Source organism: Branchiostoma belcheri, unplaced genomic scaffold (genome assembly GCF_001625305.1).
Source record: "Branchiostoma belcheri isolate BF01 breed outbred unplaced genomic scaffold, Haploidv18h27 scaffold239, whole genome shotgun sequence".
NCBI classification, from domain to species: Eukaryota; Metazoa; Chordata; class Leptocardii; order Amphioxiformes; family Branchiostomatidae; genus Branchiostoma; species Branchiostoma belcheri.
Genome location: NW_017803842.1, coordinates 42,621 through 58,340, shown reverse-complemented (window position 1 = coordinate 58,340; position 15,720 = coordinate 42,621). Strand labels below are relative to the sequence as shown.

The window sequence follows — 15,720 nt, the reverse complement described above, 5'->3', positions numbered from 1 at the left end:
TTTAATAGAATACAAACATATTTATATAGCAGTCACCAAATTAGGTCACATGTTGTATGTTTTACACACAATATTCTGTCCACAGGATAAGAACGCACAAACACAAAACACGTTCACACGCGTCAAAATACATGAAAGCACATACAATTACAGTTTTCGTCTATTACAATATAGAAATAAAAGTTATTATCTTCTGAAACCACAAAACCCCAGTACTCGGCTAAGGCCCGGTCACGTTCATCGTACGACAGACTCTCGACAGTCAAACTGAGTCATTTGACAGTCGTGGATACATCGTACACTGAATGTAACAGAAGCTGTTGTCATAGATCCTTTCCGACTGTCGGTTCTACCATGCTAGTAACCTCCCCAAAAATCGTGCGACGAAAAAAGTACGATGAATGTGACCCGGGCTTAGACAAGATTAGAAAGTCAAACACCACGCATAAAATAATGCAATTCCATTTACTTTATTTTCCATTGCGGCCAGTTGTAGCTGGAGCCTTTGTCGTCATAACGAAACCAATACTACAGAAATCAGGAGTTGATCAACTCTAGGATGGTTGTTGGATAGTTTTAGATTTGTGATGATCAAATCGTCTTCTCCCCTCTAGTTGGCTCCATATCCTGGATATCCCTCTGTGAATAAAATAAAACAAGAATGGTATAAGTAACTTATGTATTAAACAAATGCAAGGTATAATATCCCCCATGACGTTTCATTGACTTTATTATTAAAAAGTGTTTAAGAAGCATTGATACATATTGCACATTACTGACATTTCATGGTGCGGAGGTACTAAATTATCTTTTTTACCTAAGCATCAATTATCTCCCTCCTTGTTTCAATTCACATTAATAGTTTTGCACATGAGATCAAACCGTAATTGATCTTAATTGTACTAACGACTGAATAAGTGACAAAATGGGCGGAATCCTGATCTGCCTTTATCCTGGACACAACTCAGGTGTGACACTCACCGCAGTTCTCTTCATCCTCATTGTTAGGGCAGTCCTTTTGACCGTCACAGCGCATGCTCGGCATGGCGCAGCCTCCGGTACTCTCACACTTGAACTGCCAGGTTTCACATACCTTGTGATCTGTAGGTAAACAAACAAACAAACAAATAAATAAACAAACAGTAGTTAAAACGCGTCGTGTTGGAAATGTATGCATGGGTTGTGTGTGACAAGTGTTTCCAAAGTTCATTCTCTCATTCATTTGATGCACTAGACACAGCAGTTGGCGATGTTCTTGTATCACCATTGGAAAACAATCATACTAGTTGATGAATAGTGTTTTTTACGGAGCTGGTGTGTTCTTTAGTTAGTACTGTTGTGTGCAGTTTAGTGAGAGCTCGAAAGGCGTCGTACTTGTGTTGGCTGTAGCATCCGTAGCATATAATTACCGTGCGTGGTCTTTTAACTGTGTTTATCGCGGTCGCGTTAGACAGGTAGTCATCCGTAATACGTGTGACATTATTGGAGACATTTTGTTTTGGCGTTAGGGTTAGATGTAGTCTCCACGACCAACCCCCTCCCACTCTGTGTCTCGGACAAATGCTAGTATTTGGCGGGGTGTGATCTGGCTTGACCCCGGGCCTAAACCATCACGGCTCGTACTCACGGCAGTTCGCCTCGTCCTCCACGTCTTCTCCACAGTCCCTGAACCCATCACACACCCAGTTTCCCGGGATGCACCTGAATGAATAATGGCAATAATAACTTTATTGCAAACCAAGGCTGATTACAAAGATACACAAGAAAATGAGAAAGGTACATTGTTGTATAGTACACAATAAGGCCATGTTGATTTGATTATATGGATGCCATCCGCGCGCGCATGGATTTTCGGCCGTTTCCAAAAAAAAAAGTTTTCAACCATACTGTTAATCGTACAAAACAGTTGCAAAATGAGCAAAAATATACCGTAAGTTTAAAAAAATGAATAGATAAAAACTCTACCAATGTCGTAGAATGCCAAAATCAAACGAAAAAATACGAAATTGTAAAGAAATGAACTTGAAAACTAGATTATTCGCCAAACCATATTCTGTCCCATTTGTTCAACCCTCATGACCACGTAGATTTCATAATGAAAACAACTTTTTTTTTGCAAAACTTTTTTTTTATTCGCACGCGCGCATCAGTTTTGGGGCTCCCGGAGGATGTCATCCATATAATCAAATCAACATGGCCTAAGATGAACATGCAAAGTGATTTTAAAAACCTCAACTAGAGCTACTTCTAACAAGTTATTATTGTCTTTTATTCCTTTTCTGTAGTCAGTGGAATATGGAATGAACGACGTTTTGGGTGATGTACTAGTATTTATACATCAATTGCAATCACAAATTCTGTCATGTTAATCACAGGCTGGTTCTTTACCTGCTGTTACTTGTACACTGGAAGTCAGGGCTCTCACAGGTCCTCTCTGACAACGTCCCGCAGCCATGCTCGTCCATGCCGTTACCACAGTCCTGCTCGCCGTCGCACACTTGGCTCTCGTACACGCACTCTCCGTTCCCGCACACATGGCTGTTCTCCGCCTGGCACACCTCACAGCCGGCCTCGTCCGACCCGTCATCGCAGTCCTCTCTGTCGTCACAGCGGCGATGGCTGAAGATGCACAACCCCGAGCTGACGCACTTGAACTCGAACGAAAAGCAGTACGTCGAGATCGGATCGTCCACGGCGACACGTGCACAGTCCCTTTCGTCTGTCCCGTCCGCGCAGTCTTCTTTGTTGTCGCAGTGCCACTCCTCGGGGATGCAGTACCCGCTGTCGCATCGGAAGCGGTCGACACACGACATGGTGATGTTACACCCGACCTCGTCCGACCCGTCCGAACAGTCGGCGTCGTTGTCGCACCGAAAGCCGATGGGGTATTGTTCCCCGTTGTCGCACAGGAACTTGTAGGACTCGAGCTCGGGGCAGCCCGCCTCGTCCGATCCGTCCGGACAGTCGTCGCCGCCGTCACACTGCCAGGTCGAGCTGATGCACTTACTACCGTCCACGCATGCGAACTCGGAGGAGGCGCACTGGCAGCTGTCTTCGTCGGTCTCGTCTTCGCAGTCGTCGTAACCGTCGCAAACCCAAGAAGCGTCGATGCAAAGTGTGCCGTCATCGCAGGAGTGTTGGTTTTCAGGATCACACACGACCTCGTCCACAGAGCTTTCCACTGACGGCTCCTCTTCTCCCTCAGACGTCTCCATAGCTGCGGAACAGTCTGCTTCGTCTGAACCGTCTTGGCAGTCGGCCATCCCATCACAGTACCAGCCGGCGTGGATGCACCCGCCTCCCGCACAGGAAAACTGCTCGTTCGTGCACTCCCCGGTGAACTCGCAGTTGGACTCGTCAGCGCCGTTCTGGCAGTCCGGCTTGCCGTTACACCAGTGCTCCGCGGTCAGGCACTTGTCCCCATCACAGCGGTACATGCAGCCGGGCACCACCTCCTCCTCCTCCTCCGGCGGCGTGGGGGTCACGGTGGTAGGACTTGCGGTTGTACCAACGTCACAATCCGCCTCGTCGTACCCGTCGGAACAGTCGGAGTTACCGTCGCAGAGAAGAGAGTCGTCAATGCACTCCCCATCTCCGCACTGTGTCTGGCCATCAGGACAAGGGTCTGAATAGAAAAAAAACATGTCATTCATTTGGAAATTAAAGTGTAGGGGAATGGGTATCTAATAGATATTAGTAATAGTTTTAGAACAGTGTCCAGGCTGGATTAAATGCGTGTTGGGAATGCATGTACTGTCTATATGTGGATAGTGATACACTAAAGCCACGCCGCACAAGTATAATTCTGACTGATTCATTTCTGAATAGATATATTGTGAGCATTCACACAGAACAACACAGATAGATTAAGAAAAAGATAAATCCAGCTTGTCAGACTGACCGAAGACCACCAGAGATGGAAGACTTTTTGTGACGTGCATGCTGCCCTACGGCCCCGTGTCTACAGGACTGAGTGACGTGAGACTGAAGATAAAACTATCATTCACGATTGAAAGCTTACCGCACATCGGTAGGCCACACCAGTCCCATGCCATGCCTACGTCCGTGGTGTAGCACCAGAGCCTGGCCGACTCGCTCGGATTCCGGCAGAAATTGTTTCCCTCCAGTCCGTATGACGGGAAGTTCTCAGGTGTGTAGTAGTGCGCGTTTGGTGTCTGGCTGTCCCAGCGTTGGCACGTCCTCCCTGTTGACGTCACGGAGGTTGTCCCACGGTAAGACACTCCAAATCTCACCTGGCAGTCTCCTGGTAGTTTAGGGAGAAATGAAACATCTCGTCAATGTGACGTCTGACATGAACCACGGATTAACGGACCAACCCTAAGGACTGCGACCCTTTCCAGGAACGAGCATGTGGCGGGAGGGCGACAACAGCCGGGATTTGAACTCTTGGTTGGTACTTCTTGGTTCAGAATCAGGATCAGTATTTACTGGAACTGGAATAATATGAGAATGCTAATAATACATGTATACACCAATGCGTTAAATTACACATGAATTGAAGTCTAGCATAGACGTAGTGTACATCAATCATACGTTACTTCAAAGCTAAGTCAGAGCTACTTACCCGCCGATTGTCCCGATTCCCCGCTCGCAGCTCCAACCGTCTGGCTCACCACGGTTTCCTACCATGCTCTGCAGAGCCTCCTGGATTTGTGCCATGATGGCGTCGATGTCGAACCCAGAGCCGGACGGGGCCGTGCCCACGCTGTTCGGGTCCTCGTGCAGCTGCGCCCCGCTGACCACCTTGTTCTCCAGGCCCTCTACTCTCTCCAACATCGGCTCCACCTGGCCCGGGAATTCCGTTTGAGTTTATTTAGATCCACATTTAGCTTGTAACAAGTTTCATTGTCCCTATTCTTCATGTGGTCCTTACTCCCCATGGCCCAAAGCTACATGACATTGCACAAAACCACTTGGTCCACATAACACACTAAAAACTATACAGAATACACATGTACAGAGCATTCACAAAAGAAGTGAAAAAGATAAGTGTTGATGAGGTCCATACCTGCTCCAGTATCTCAGCTTTCTCTTCAAAGGTAGCCATGTCCGCGGCCAAGGCTTCTTGCTCTTGGTGTAGCGTCTGGATCTTGGTCTCCATGTTCTTTAAGCGGGCCAGTTCCCCCTTGGTGCCTTGCATGTCGGTTTCCACCTTGCCAATTCGTGACAGGAAGGCGAGTTTCTCCTCCTCGGCCCTTTCCTGATTCTCCGTGACCCTCGACTCAAGGACGACGACTCGAGTGTCGACATCCTCCAATTGGGCTGTAGAGAAAATGTGTATGCTAGAAACTTGACATCTCTTGGTATGCTTAGAGTGGTACGTGTTTACACTAAAAAACTGCTACACAAGTTTCATCTCAGACATCGTCGCGGAAGAAAACCATGGCTTGAAGCATGTGACCAGGCTTTGACCGACTCACCGGCAACGGCAGCGACCGAGTCCTGTGTTTCCGCCAGGGCGGGCCCATAGGCGACCTTTTGTAACGATCCCAGCTGCTTTTCAGCCTTCTCAAGTCGTGCTAGAAAATTCATAATACCAAATGACATGTCGTTATAGTACCACTATAAAGCGTATAGAAATACTTTCCCAAACATCACTCACAAAACCAACTGCTATAAAACACAGACAACATGTAATTACGCACCTGCCACGATGTCCAGGGTAAGTTTAGGTTCGGGAGCAGGAGCAGGCGCAGACGACACGCCGGTCTGGTCCCTCAGAAGAACGACAAGGCTCACCGTCATCACCATGGTGACAACACTTTTTCCCGCCATCCTGAATTCCCAGAGGAGTAGAGAAGAGATAGAGACTAAATAAGCAACGTTATAAACATATGGTCTTTTGTAAAACCCATTTTCAGTTCATGTTTACCTTTTCCGACAGGTATTATGTTTGTTTGATGATTTCGAAAGAAAATATTGCTGTCGTGTTCTTTATCTCTGTCGGAGAGATTTTTCATGAAAGGAATCGTTACAAACTAAATCAAACGTCAAACTAAAGTAACCAGATAATTTTGCGCTTGAGTATTACTGCAATAGCACACATAAAATAGGATTTGCATTTAAAGACGTTTTTGTCTTTTTTCCTTCTTATAACCACTACAGTCTAAACTATTAATACTAAAAATCTGTGAACTAGATTTGAAGAAAAAATGAACTTTTAACGAACCTTGCGTTGCCCTGTAACGCTTGGCTTTAGTGTACGGCCTCGGCAGTGGTTCTGTGTAGACTTGTAAGACAGGTGTTTGTTTGCCAATATTTGACCGGCCAGGTGCTATCTCAGACAGTTACGACAACTAATTACCGCAGTATTTGCCCAAGGTTCCCATCGCAACGATAATGGTCACCAAGGTCGTTCACAAAATGAATGAAAAACTAATGTAGCTTTAATTTGAAACTGACCTGCAGTAATTAGGAAGTAATTTAAAAAGCGTCTCTTGATGTATTGAAAATCGTAATTAAAACTTCACAGGCGCTAACTAGTTAGTTTAACAAAACTGTTCAAACGTGCCGTTACTGATTAGCGTCGATGGGGGGCTCTGCTATAAGATTACTAACTTATTAGTAGGAGCGTGGTAGCTTTTTAAGAGGCAATTACGTTTTGGTTCATCAGGAACTCATTCCCTTCTAATTGCGACAACGTGTCAAGATGAGAAAAGTTACTGTTTTTTGTGTATTTATTAGGAGACTAGTGACCCCTGACCCGTGTTGTGATTGATTGTACGTTCGTCTCTTGTGGTCCAAGATGACCGAGATTTCTTCTTGTGTGACTGGTTGTGGTTTATGCGCTACCGGTCTTACTTTTGTCTTTATTTGAATTTCTAATCAAACAACAATGACTTGTAAGAAATATACACAATATAAATGTAAAACGAAATGAACAATACTTTACATGCAGCCATTTGGTACTAGATAGTAGCTTTATATGTGACCCCGCCCTATTTGCTCACTGTCCGTGAAACTGTGTTTGTGTGACAATGAAGGCCAACTTTTCTGTCAGCCAGAAGTCATTCCTCTCACATATTTGCGAGCACGTCGGCAGAACGTACTGCACCTGCGCGAAACCCGTAATGTATTGTACTTAGCACTTTGGCAGAACGTCTCATATAAGGTCGTATTTGCGCATACAAGGTTAGCATTCCGTCTGTAGCTTTCAACTGTCATGTCGGAAAAAATATCGTCTGCATCAGGCAAAATTCTGATGCAACGTTGACCAAATGTCCAAAGAAAACCGTGAAAAATTGGGGGTTTGCACAGGCGCAGTACGTTCTTACGACGTGCTATATTTGCGTAATTACGGATTAACCACGTTATTTCACGATTCAAATTTGCGAAACATTTTATATTTTTTCGCTGCACTCAGTTTATATATATGTATTACACGCCTTCAGTTTCTCCGTCTAATTGTAATACATGGCGTCATATAAATGACCACAGCAGCTCCAAAGAAAGCAAAAAAGCAGCTATTTCGTTGAAAACCACGCCAGATACTTACTACCCAAACATCTATGCCCTTCTTAAAATCAAGACCATAGCATGTCCACAGCACGAGATATCATATCCATATACCCCGATGCAGTATCTTACAAAACCGCTAGAGTACCGAAAATTGACCTTGACCTTTCTTTTCCCAACCTTATCCTACCTACCAAATATCCATGCAGCACCAAACCCCAAGTTATAACTGGTTACAAAATCAGCAACCCCTACATATGGTGTACCTAAACACATACATGTAACCTTCTGACGATGGCAATAATCCAATCAAGCGAAGAGTCTTCCTGGAGTCACCATGGTATCAAACATACAATGGAGTCACATTATCTTCAAACTACGCCATGCGTATCATATAGTAGTCGCTACGCGGCGTTGTGATCGCATCAACATAGTCAGAGGAGAAGCACTGATCTTACGGGGGCACACCCCAGTTTATTTGGGGCCTCTTTTCGAAGCTGCACACCCTCAAATCTAGCGACCGTCTCTGGCGTGGAATAATTCGGAAGGAGAATAACTGTATATGGGACGAAAGGGTATCTCTTCAGCTACAAGACAAGCTGAGTTTGGTTTCTTCAACCTTTTTAAGTTTGGTAAAATCAACGGAAAAAACATTATTTTCACTCCAAAATTAATGCCCAAAATTGCGAATTTTCGCGTAGGATAATCCCACAATAAAAAATTTTCCGGCAGAAATGACTGATGCTGGCAGAAAGACCCAAGCCTTGACTATACCCGAGTAAATTATAAAGAAAATTCTAGTACTGTAATTTTCTAAACAGTCCACGGCGCGAGGGGTTGCAAATCCACCCCTACGAAGCCACAGAGCGAAAACTAGGTCAAACGGGCGGATTACACTTGGCGCGCAAGGATACCCGGAAGTAAGGTTCGGAGCCAAAAGAAATTTTCACCCCAAAATCACCATTTATTACACTCTTCAACCATGTTAATGTTTAATGATACTTCGTGGCAGTTTATAAGAAATGTCACCTCAAACTTGGACCCTCAAAACCCTTTCGTCACTTTTTTACAACGGACTATCACGGGGTGTGCACCGTTAAGTGACGGTGTTTCTTTTTTCTGTTGCACGCTTGCCAGAAACATACTGTACATCTTGTGTAATGTAGATAAAAATAGGATTTCACATTCAAAGTGTTATACCACTGACGTTGGACTTTTTTTATGAATTAATAGAGATTCCTACTATACAAAGTTTTATCATTTTTTTTGCAAGTTCGATGCCCTACGGCTAATTCCAGGTAACTGGACATGGCAACAGCGAAATGATAAAAGCGGCTAATCTACATTCTACTATGTCTGTGGTGTTTGACGTCTTTTGTGTAAGCAGTAGAGGACATAATGCCCTACTTATTACCTTCGCCAAGAAGGTTATGTTTTCAGTAGCGTTTGTTTGTCTGTCTGTCTGTTTGTGAACAGCATGACTCAAGAAGATTAGTATGCATTGTCATGAAACTTGGTAGGTGGGTAGGACTTGATGAGACCTAGAAATGATTAGATTTTGGGCCCCCTGGCGGCTTTTGTTGGTACTGCAGCAGAACTTCCGGTTTTGATATCTCGCGATCTGGACATGCTAGGGTCACGAATTTTAGTTGGTAGATAGCTCTTGTGGCAGGGAAGAAGTAACATGAGTTTGGGCTTTAATTTGTTCTGGAACTGCAGGAGCATTTGTTGAAAAATTTTCGAAGGATGATAACTCAAGAACCGGTTGACGGATTGTCGTGATTTTTGGAATGTAGGTAGCTGAAGGGATGCTTGACATAATCAAATGACAGTTATGCAAATCAGGAGCTAATTTGCATGATTAATGAGGAAATTGTATAAATCTGCTTTGTTCGATAATAGGACTATGAAACACTTGTGACATGTAATTGAGAATAAAAAAAACATCTGTAAATGAAGACCTAATTTGCATAATTAATGGGAAATTTTTATAATTTCATAGTAATAACTACTGGGAATTTCATACTTGCCACATTTGGAAGTTAAGTGAAGGCGAACATCAATAAACATAATTTATTCAAATCATGACCTCATTTGCATTATTTATGAGGAAGTGCTATAATAGCCTTTTTGTTAAGATAAGACTGTCATTGGGTGGAGAATATGATCAACTGATATAACCCATGCAAATGAGGATCTAATTTATCAAAATTGTATAATACTTCAACCGCAAGGGTTAACATCAGTTGGCGAAGGTATGAGATCGTGGAACTTTGTTCCTTGATGTGTAGATTTTGAGTAGTTAAAAGAAAAGTATCTCATGATCATGCGTGCGCGCGTTTTCGTGTGATGGAGAGGCATGAGTTGAAATTCTGTTGTATATTTACAATGCTTATGATATTCTTTTGCAGGCAGGTAGTTTTTTGTAGCGACCCTTTTCTATCTAAGGAGTGGGCACTAACTAATTTTGATAATAGCGAAGCGCAGATTGAAGTCTACAAGTTCAGATATTTATCTGTGTTGTACATAGTCTACTACTTACAATTACGTATACTACTATATTACCTTCCCTCTAAAACGATTTCCTTCTATAATGCAAAAAAAAAAAACAAGAGTCAATTAACACGAAATCCGAAATTGATAGTTTTAATGTGATTCCACACAAAACACGCAAACACATTCTTCCCGGAAACGTACAGCAAAGTACAAATACCGGAATTCGTTTGTACAACAGATAGTGACGTCAACACACAGGCTGTGGCGGTGCTGATTGTGCTATAGAGGAATACTTATTGTCATGATTAATCCCATCCATCTAATGTGCCCAACATGGTAAGCTAAGCATGCATGCCGGACCCCTGCTAACCTATTCCAACATGCTTGGTTATGTCCAGTTTAAGGACATCATCATCATGTATAAGGTATCGTCAACTAGTGATCAAGCGTTATCAATTGGTGTGTATGAAAACTGTGAAATGCCGAGGAGCAGTAGTAGTATAGTAGGGATAGATTAAATCATTAACACAGAAGTTACAAGTTCTAAACATCAGCTCTTATCGAAGGTTACAGAATCCAAACTAACAGGCTGGTACGTCACAGTACCCCCATCTCTCGAAGAGAAACACGCTGTAGCACCAAACTCTTGGCTCGCCGTCCGGATTCCGGCAGTAGTTCGAGTCCAGTCCGGAGTCTGGGCGATCACTTGGTGAGTTGCTGTGGGGTGGGGGAACTGACTGTCCCAACGCTGACACTCGTGGCCTGATTCGGTCCGAGAGACTGTTCCTCGGTAGCTTTCTCCGTTTCCATCCTGGCAACTTGCTGGTTGGTGAAAGTTAAAAAGAGAGGTATTAATAAATATAACAAACGCTGTCTTGCACGGCAAGTTTACTTTTCAGTTTTTGACAAAATATTTATACGAATACACACAACAAAGTTCAGCTATGCTGGGGAGCTTTCGAGACGTTACACTGTCTCTTCTTCAACCCGATTGAGATCTCGTCTTGGAGTTCTCTTGTCACGTGACTTGATGGGATAATCACGTGACAAGAGACAGTCATATACAGGTTTTAGGTAGTGACGCCCCCTGTCCTTGTTTAAGGTACTGCATTGTCGGCGGATCTGGATTGCCTCTCGGACACCCCTTGCAAACCAATCGGAATCTTGATCCAGCACTTTAACCCTGTCCCAGTCTATGTTGTGTTTCTTCCTGGCGACGTGCTCCACAATACTTTTCAGTTATTTTTCATCGCTATACGGAAGCAAATCAACCTGACTTTTTGGCTACGCCTGAGGAGGGAGCTTAATGGTACAGTATTGTGTACAGTTGCAAGAATTCTAGGAATTGTACAGAAATTTATCCACAGCAATTTTTATCCACAGCTCCTACAGCTCTGGAATTTTGCTTCAACTCCACTGCATTTGAACAGGTACTTATGTATCTTTTTCTCCATATTATAATATATCTTGTGTACATCACAGGCAGTTGTACTTGAATATAACATCACATGTGCACATCAAAGTGTAGACTGAAGCACCTGTTCTGGAACAAAATGAGCTATTTGACTAATTTTCATCATCCTTGTCTAACGTTTGTTTCCTTTTAGACCTTCAACAAAATTGTCTTCACTGATTTTCCATTGCCAGTCTTGTTTCCATTTCTTTGGAAACTGTTGTATTTTGAAATGATGTATTTTGCATGCTTTAGCTATTTCTTCAAAATGTACATTCTGCATACGCTCCTCTATCATTGCATAGCAGCAAAATGACCTGCAATTCCCAATGGAATACCTTGATTATTACCTTAGGCATGGAGAATACATCCGGGATGTAAATGTCCAAAAGGAAAAAATTATTCTAAAGACATATCAAGAATATAAAGGGAAGGGAATTGGAGCACACTCAACCTCACAACACTACACTACAGGTAATTTGGATTTGATGCCATTCATATCGCACAGGAGTTGAAAATAACACTTTTGATAAATACATAGATTGTCCGGTGAATAGAGTAAGTCACATGAATAACGAGACTCTTTTTACACAACCGTACCAGGAGTTGTTTTGGTCTGACAGACGGTCACCCAAACGTCGGCTGAGTAAACTTCCTGGTTGTCTTGTTATTCTTGTTCATGCAGTTTTGCTAGATATTTTCAAGACGAAATTTTGACGCAAAAATGATGAATTATGTACTCACTCATACTACAGATAACCCCAGCATCCTCACTGTGTCCGCAGTTATGGCTGCCCCATCCGTTGTGGCCACATAGGGATACGCTGTCCTGATACCAGTGGCAGCCCACATTATCCATCCATATCGGCCCCGAGCCTTGGCCGAAGTGGGCGTAACGTTTCGCTGCAGCTGCATGCTGGTAGCCCAGCTGACGGCAAACTACTATTGCGTCATTAATGTCCCAGTCGTCATCACAGATCGTTCCCCATTGGCCGTCGTGAAACACCTCAACTCTCCCCTGATGAGCGGCGCCTCCGCCTACGATACGGACGTCTAGATGTAGAAAAAAAGGACAATACTTACCATGTATACTGATCTAAATTTTCACTGTAAGGAGATAGTCCTTTCAAGACGAAATTAAGATGTGAACATGATGAATTATGTGGTCTACTTACTCTTTGAACAGACAGCTCCGGCATCCTCATGGTGCCCGCAGTTATGGCTGCCCCATCCGTTGTGGCTACACTGCCCCATCATCGTCTCTCCGCCGGTACAGCCCACATCATCCATCCATATCGGCCCCGAGCCTTGGCCGAAGTGGGCGCTACTTTTCGCTGCATCTGCACCCGGGAAGCCCAGCTGACGGCAAACTACTCGTGCGTCATTAATGTCCCAGGCGTCATCACAGATCGTTCCCCATTGGCCGTTGTGCAACACCTCAACTCTACCCTCGTGGTAGTAGCTTCCGCCTACAAGACGGACGTCTAGATGTAGAAAAGAGACAAAACATTTTTTTACTCTGTACACCGGTACCGATCTTCACTGTAAGGAGATAAGCCTGAGATTAATAAAAACCACCGTGTGGCAGATTGATGTTACGTTGTATCGGTTTAGGTTTAGTCAGTCATATCATTTATCATGCCCAGGCGACCACCAGTCGACGGGTTGTGGTGGGTTCTTTAACGTGAGTGGGGTGTGGCTCTCCCAAACACGGGACCTCCATTGAACGTCCTATCCGAGGGACGTATCTAACCGAATTCGAACCCGGGGCCTCTTGGGTTTGAGGCGAACACTCTACCGTTACACCACACGACCCCACAATGCATTGTACTGCACCATATTATTTTTAGCCTGGTTACCAAACCTACTCGTATTATAGCTCCCGAGTTCTACATCCTCTCTCTCCAACTACTTAGTATTTGCGGAGATGATGTAGGACTCGGGAGCTATAATAGGTTTGGTAACCAGGCTATATTATTTTTGTCACATTGTATTGCACCATATGAGCGCTACCTTCTGGGACTGCATAAGGAGTACTTGGGGAGTTTGCCGAGTACTGATCATCGACATTTTGATTCTTGAGGGACTAGTGAGTACTTAATCGTAAACTGAGAAGCAGTATTTGTTTTTTGCTTTCTGAAAGTAGTACCTATTCAAAACTGACGCCCATTTTACTTACAGTTTGTACACTCAACCCCGGCATCCTCGCTGTGTCCGCAGTTATGAACGCCCCATCCGTGGTGGCTACAATGTGATATGACCGTCTCACTGCCGGTACAGCTCACCCCATCAATCCATATCGGCCCCGAGCCTTCGCCGAAGGGGGCGCTACCTCTCGCTGCATCTGCATCCGGGTAGCCCAGCTCACGGCAAACTACTCGTGCGTCATTAAAGTCCCAGTCGTCATCACAGATCGTTCCCCATTGGCCGTTGTATAACACCTCAACTCTTCCCTCATGAGGGTCGCTTCCGTCCACGAGACGCACGTCTAGATGTAAAAAAAATCAAAAGTTTACTTTGTATCTGAATTTTCACTATATATATAGCTAGGGCGACATTATTTGGCCGGAGTCGCCTGATAGAGGCTGATTGACTAGATAACAGGAGGTAAAAAAATCTCATACCTTCGTCGTTTGTTATCTGTGTTGGCTTTTCTATAGATGATGATTTGTTTTGCCGTGTGTTATGCGATGTATTGTTCAAACATATGATTTTTCGCTATTTTTGCAGTATCTTATTTTTTTGAAATAGTCCTTTCAATATGAAATTCAGACGTGCAAACGATGAATTATGTGGTTTACTTACTGCTTGTACAGTCAGCCCCCGCATCCTCGCTGTGTTGGCAGTTATGAACGCCCCATCCTGCGTGGCTACATCGTGATATGCTCGTCTCACCACCGGTACAGCTCACATCATCCATCCATATCGGCCCCGAGCCTTGGCCGAAGTGTGCGCTAGCTCTCGCTGCATCTGCACCCGGGTAGCCCAGCTGACGGCAAACTACTTGTGCGTCACTAATGTCCCAGTTGTCATCACAGATCGTTCCCCATTGGCCGTTGTATAACACCTCAACTCTCCCCTTATCATCGGCGTTTCCGCCCACGAGACGGACGTCTAGATGTAGAAAAAAGACACAATCTTACTTATACACTAATCTGATTTTACTGTGGAGTGATCATCCTGAGAAACTTTGGCTGATTGACAGAGGTAGTAATTGTGGAAAGGAAGGCTATGGCAAAATTTAGACACAAAAATGATGAATTATTCAATGTACTTACTGTTTGTACAGATAACCCCGACATCCTCATGGTGCCCGCAGTTATGAACGCCCCATCCGTTGTGGCTACATTGGGATATGCTCGTCTCTCCGCCGGTACAGCCCACATAAACCATCCATATCGGCCCCGAGCCTTGGCCGAAGTGGGCGCTGTATTTCACTGCATCTGCACCCGGGTAGCCCAGCTGACGGCAAACTACTCGTGCGTCATTAATGTCCCAGCCGTGATTACAGACCGTCCCCCATTGGCCGCCGTACAACACCTCAACTCTACCCATATTGAAGTTGTATGGATGTGCACCTGCCAGACGGACGTCTAGATGTAGAAAAAAGGACAAAAGCTTACTTTGTATACTGATCTGAATCTTCTCAGTGGTGCGATTATAATGGAACAGCCTTCAGACAAACATACGAACAATTTCCTCTTTTCTGACTTTTAAAAATACCCTGAAAGCCCATCTTATAAACCACCCCAGCCCCCTGTATTAGATTCATATCTTCAGTTATTATTCTTTCAGTTATTTTATGTATACTATTGTTTCATCATTGTTATTGTTACATTTTACCTATGTTTGAATTATTTTGCTAACAATTTCTTATATATGTATGTATTATTTCATATCAATTTCATTTCATCTCAATTTATGTATACTATTGTTTCATTATTGTTATTGTATCATTTTGCCCATGTATGTATTATTTCAATTCAATTATGTTTAGTTTTGGTTAGTATAGAGGAGGAGAGCTCAGCATAAGCTAAATAAGCTTTTTCCCTCCTCCTGCACCTGTTTTATTTATTATTAGTGTATTATGTATAATTTTTATTGCTGTTGTGCAAATGAACAAACAAACAAAGAAACAAACAAGAATTAGCCTGAGACAAGTTGGCTGATTGACAGAGGTAGTAGAAAGGCCAGGACTGAAAACTCACGCCACCGTGTGGGAGATTAACGTTACGTGATAAATATAACGTTACGTGTTACGACTGCATATTTAAGGTACACTTTTCCAAACAATA

General features: G+C 43.7%; 2 protein-coding genes and 1 pseudogene across 3 annotated transcripts; 1 reads left to right on the top strand and 2 right to left on the bottom strand.

Annotated features, from left to right (window-relative positions):
- Nucleotides 1-15,720, top strand: part of LOC109470878 — a 170,831-nt pseudogene that overhangs the window by 128,002 nt on the left and 27,109 nt on the right.
- On the bottom strand, nt 4,052-6,356 carry LOC109470886. 2 transcript variants are annotated; one of them, XM_019769976.1, is made up of 6 exons: nt 6,191-6,356; nt 5,667-5,797; nt 5,442-5,540; nt 5,030-5,283; nt 4,586-4,806; nt 4,052-4,264 (listed from the first exon to the last, which is right to left on the bottom strand). In XM_019769976.1, exons 2-6 carry the CDS (start codon nt 5,794-5,796, stop codon nt 4,147-4,149), a joined length of 822 nt encoding a protein of 273 aa, XP_019625535.1. In that variant the 5' UTR covers nt 5,797; nt 6,191-6,356; the 3' UTR covers nt 4,052-4,146. The 2 variants fall into 2 exon arrangements, with proteins under 2 accessions (XP_019625535.1, XP_019625536.1); XM_019769977.1 differs by lacking the exon at nt 5,442-5,540.
- Nucleotides 10,116-15,012, bottom strand: LOC109470879 (deleted in malignant brain tumors 1 protein-like). The gene is given in 6 exon segments (XM_019769958.1): nt 10,116-10,794; nt 12,170-12,478; nt 12,601-12,909; nt 13,605-13,913; nt 14,231-14,575; nt 14,704-15,012. Coding segments are annotated over 6 exon segments (1,821 nt in total). The 5' UTR covers nt 14,981-15,012; the 3' UTR covers nt 10,116-10,522.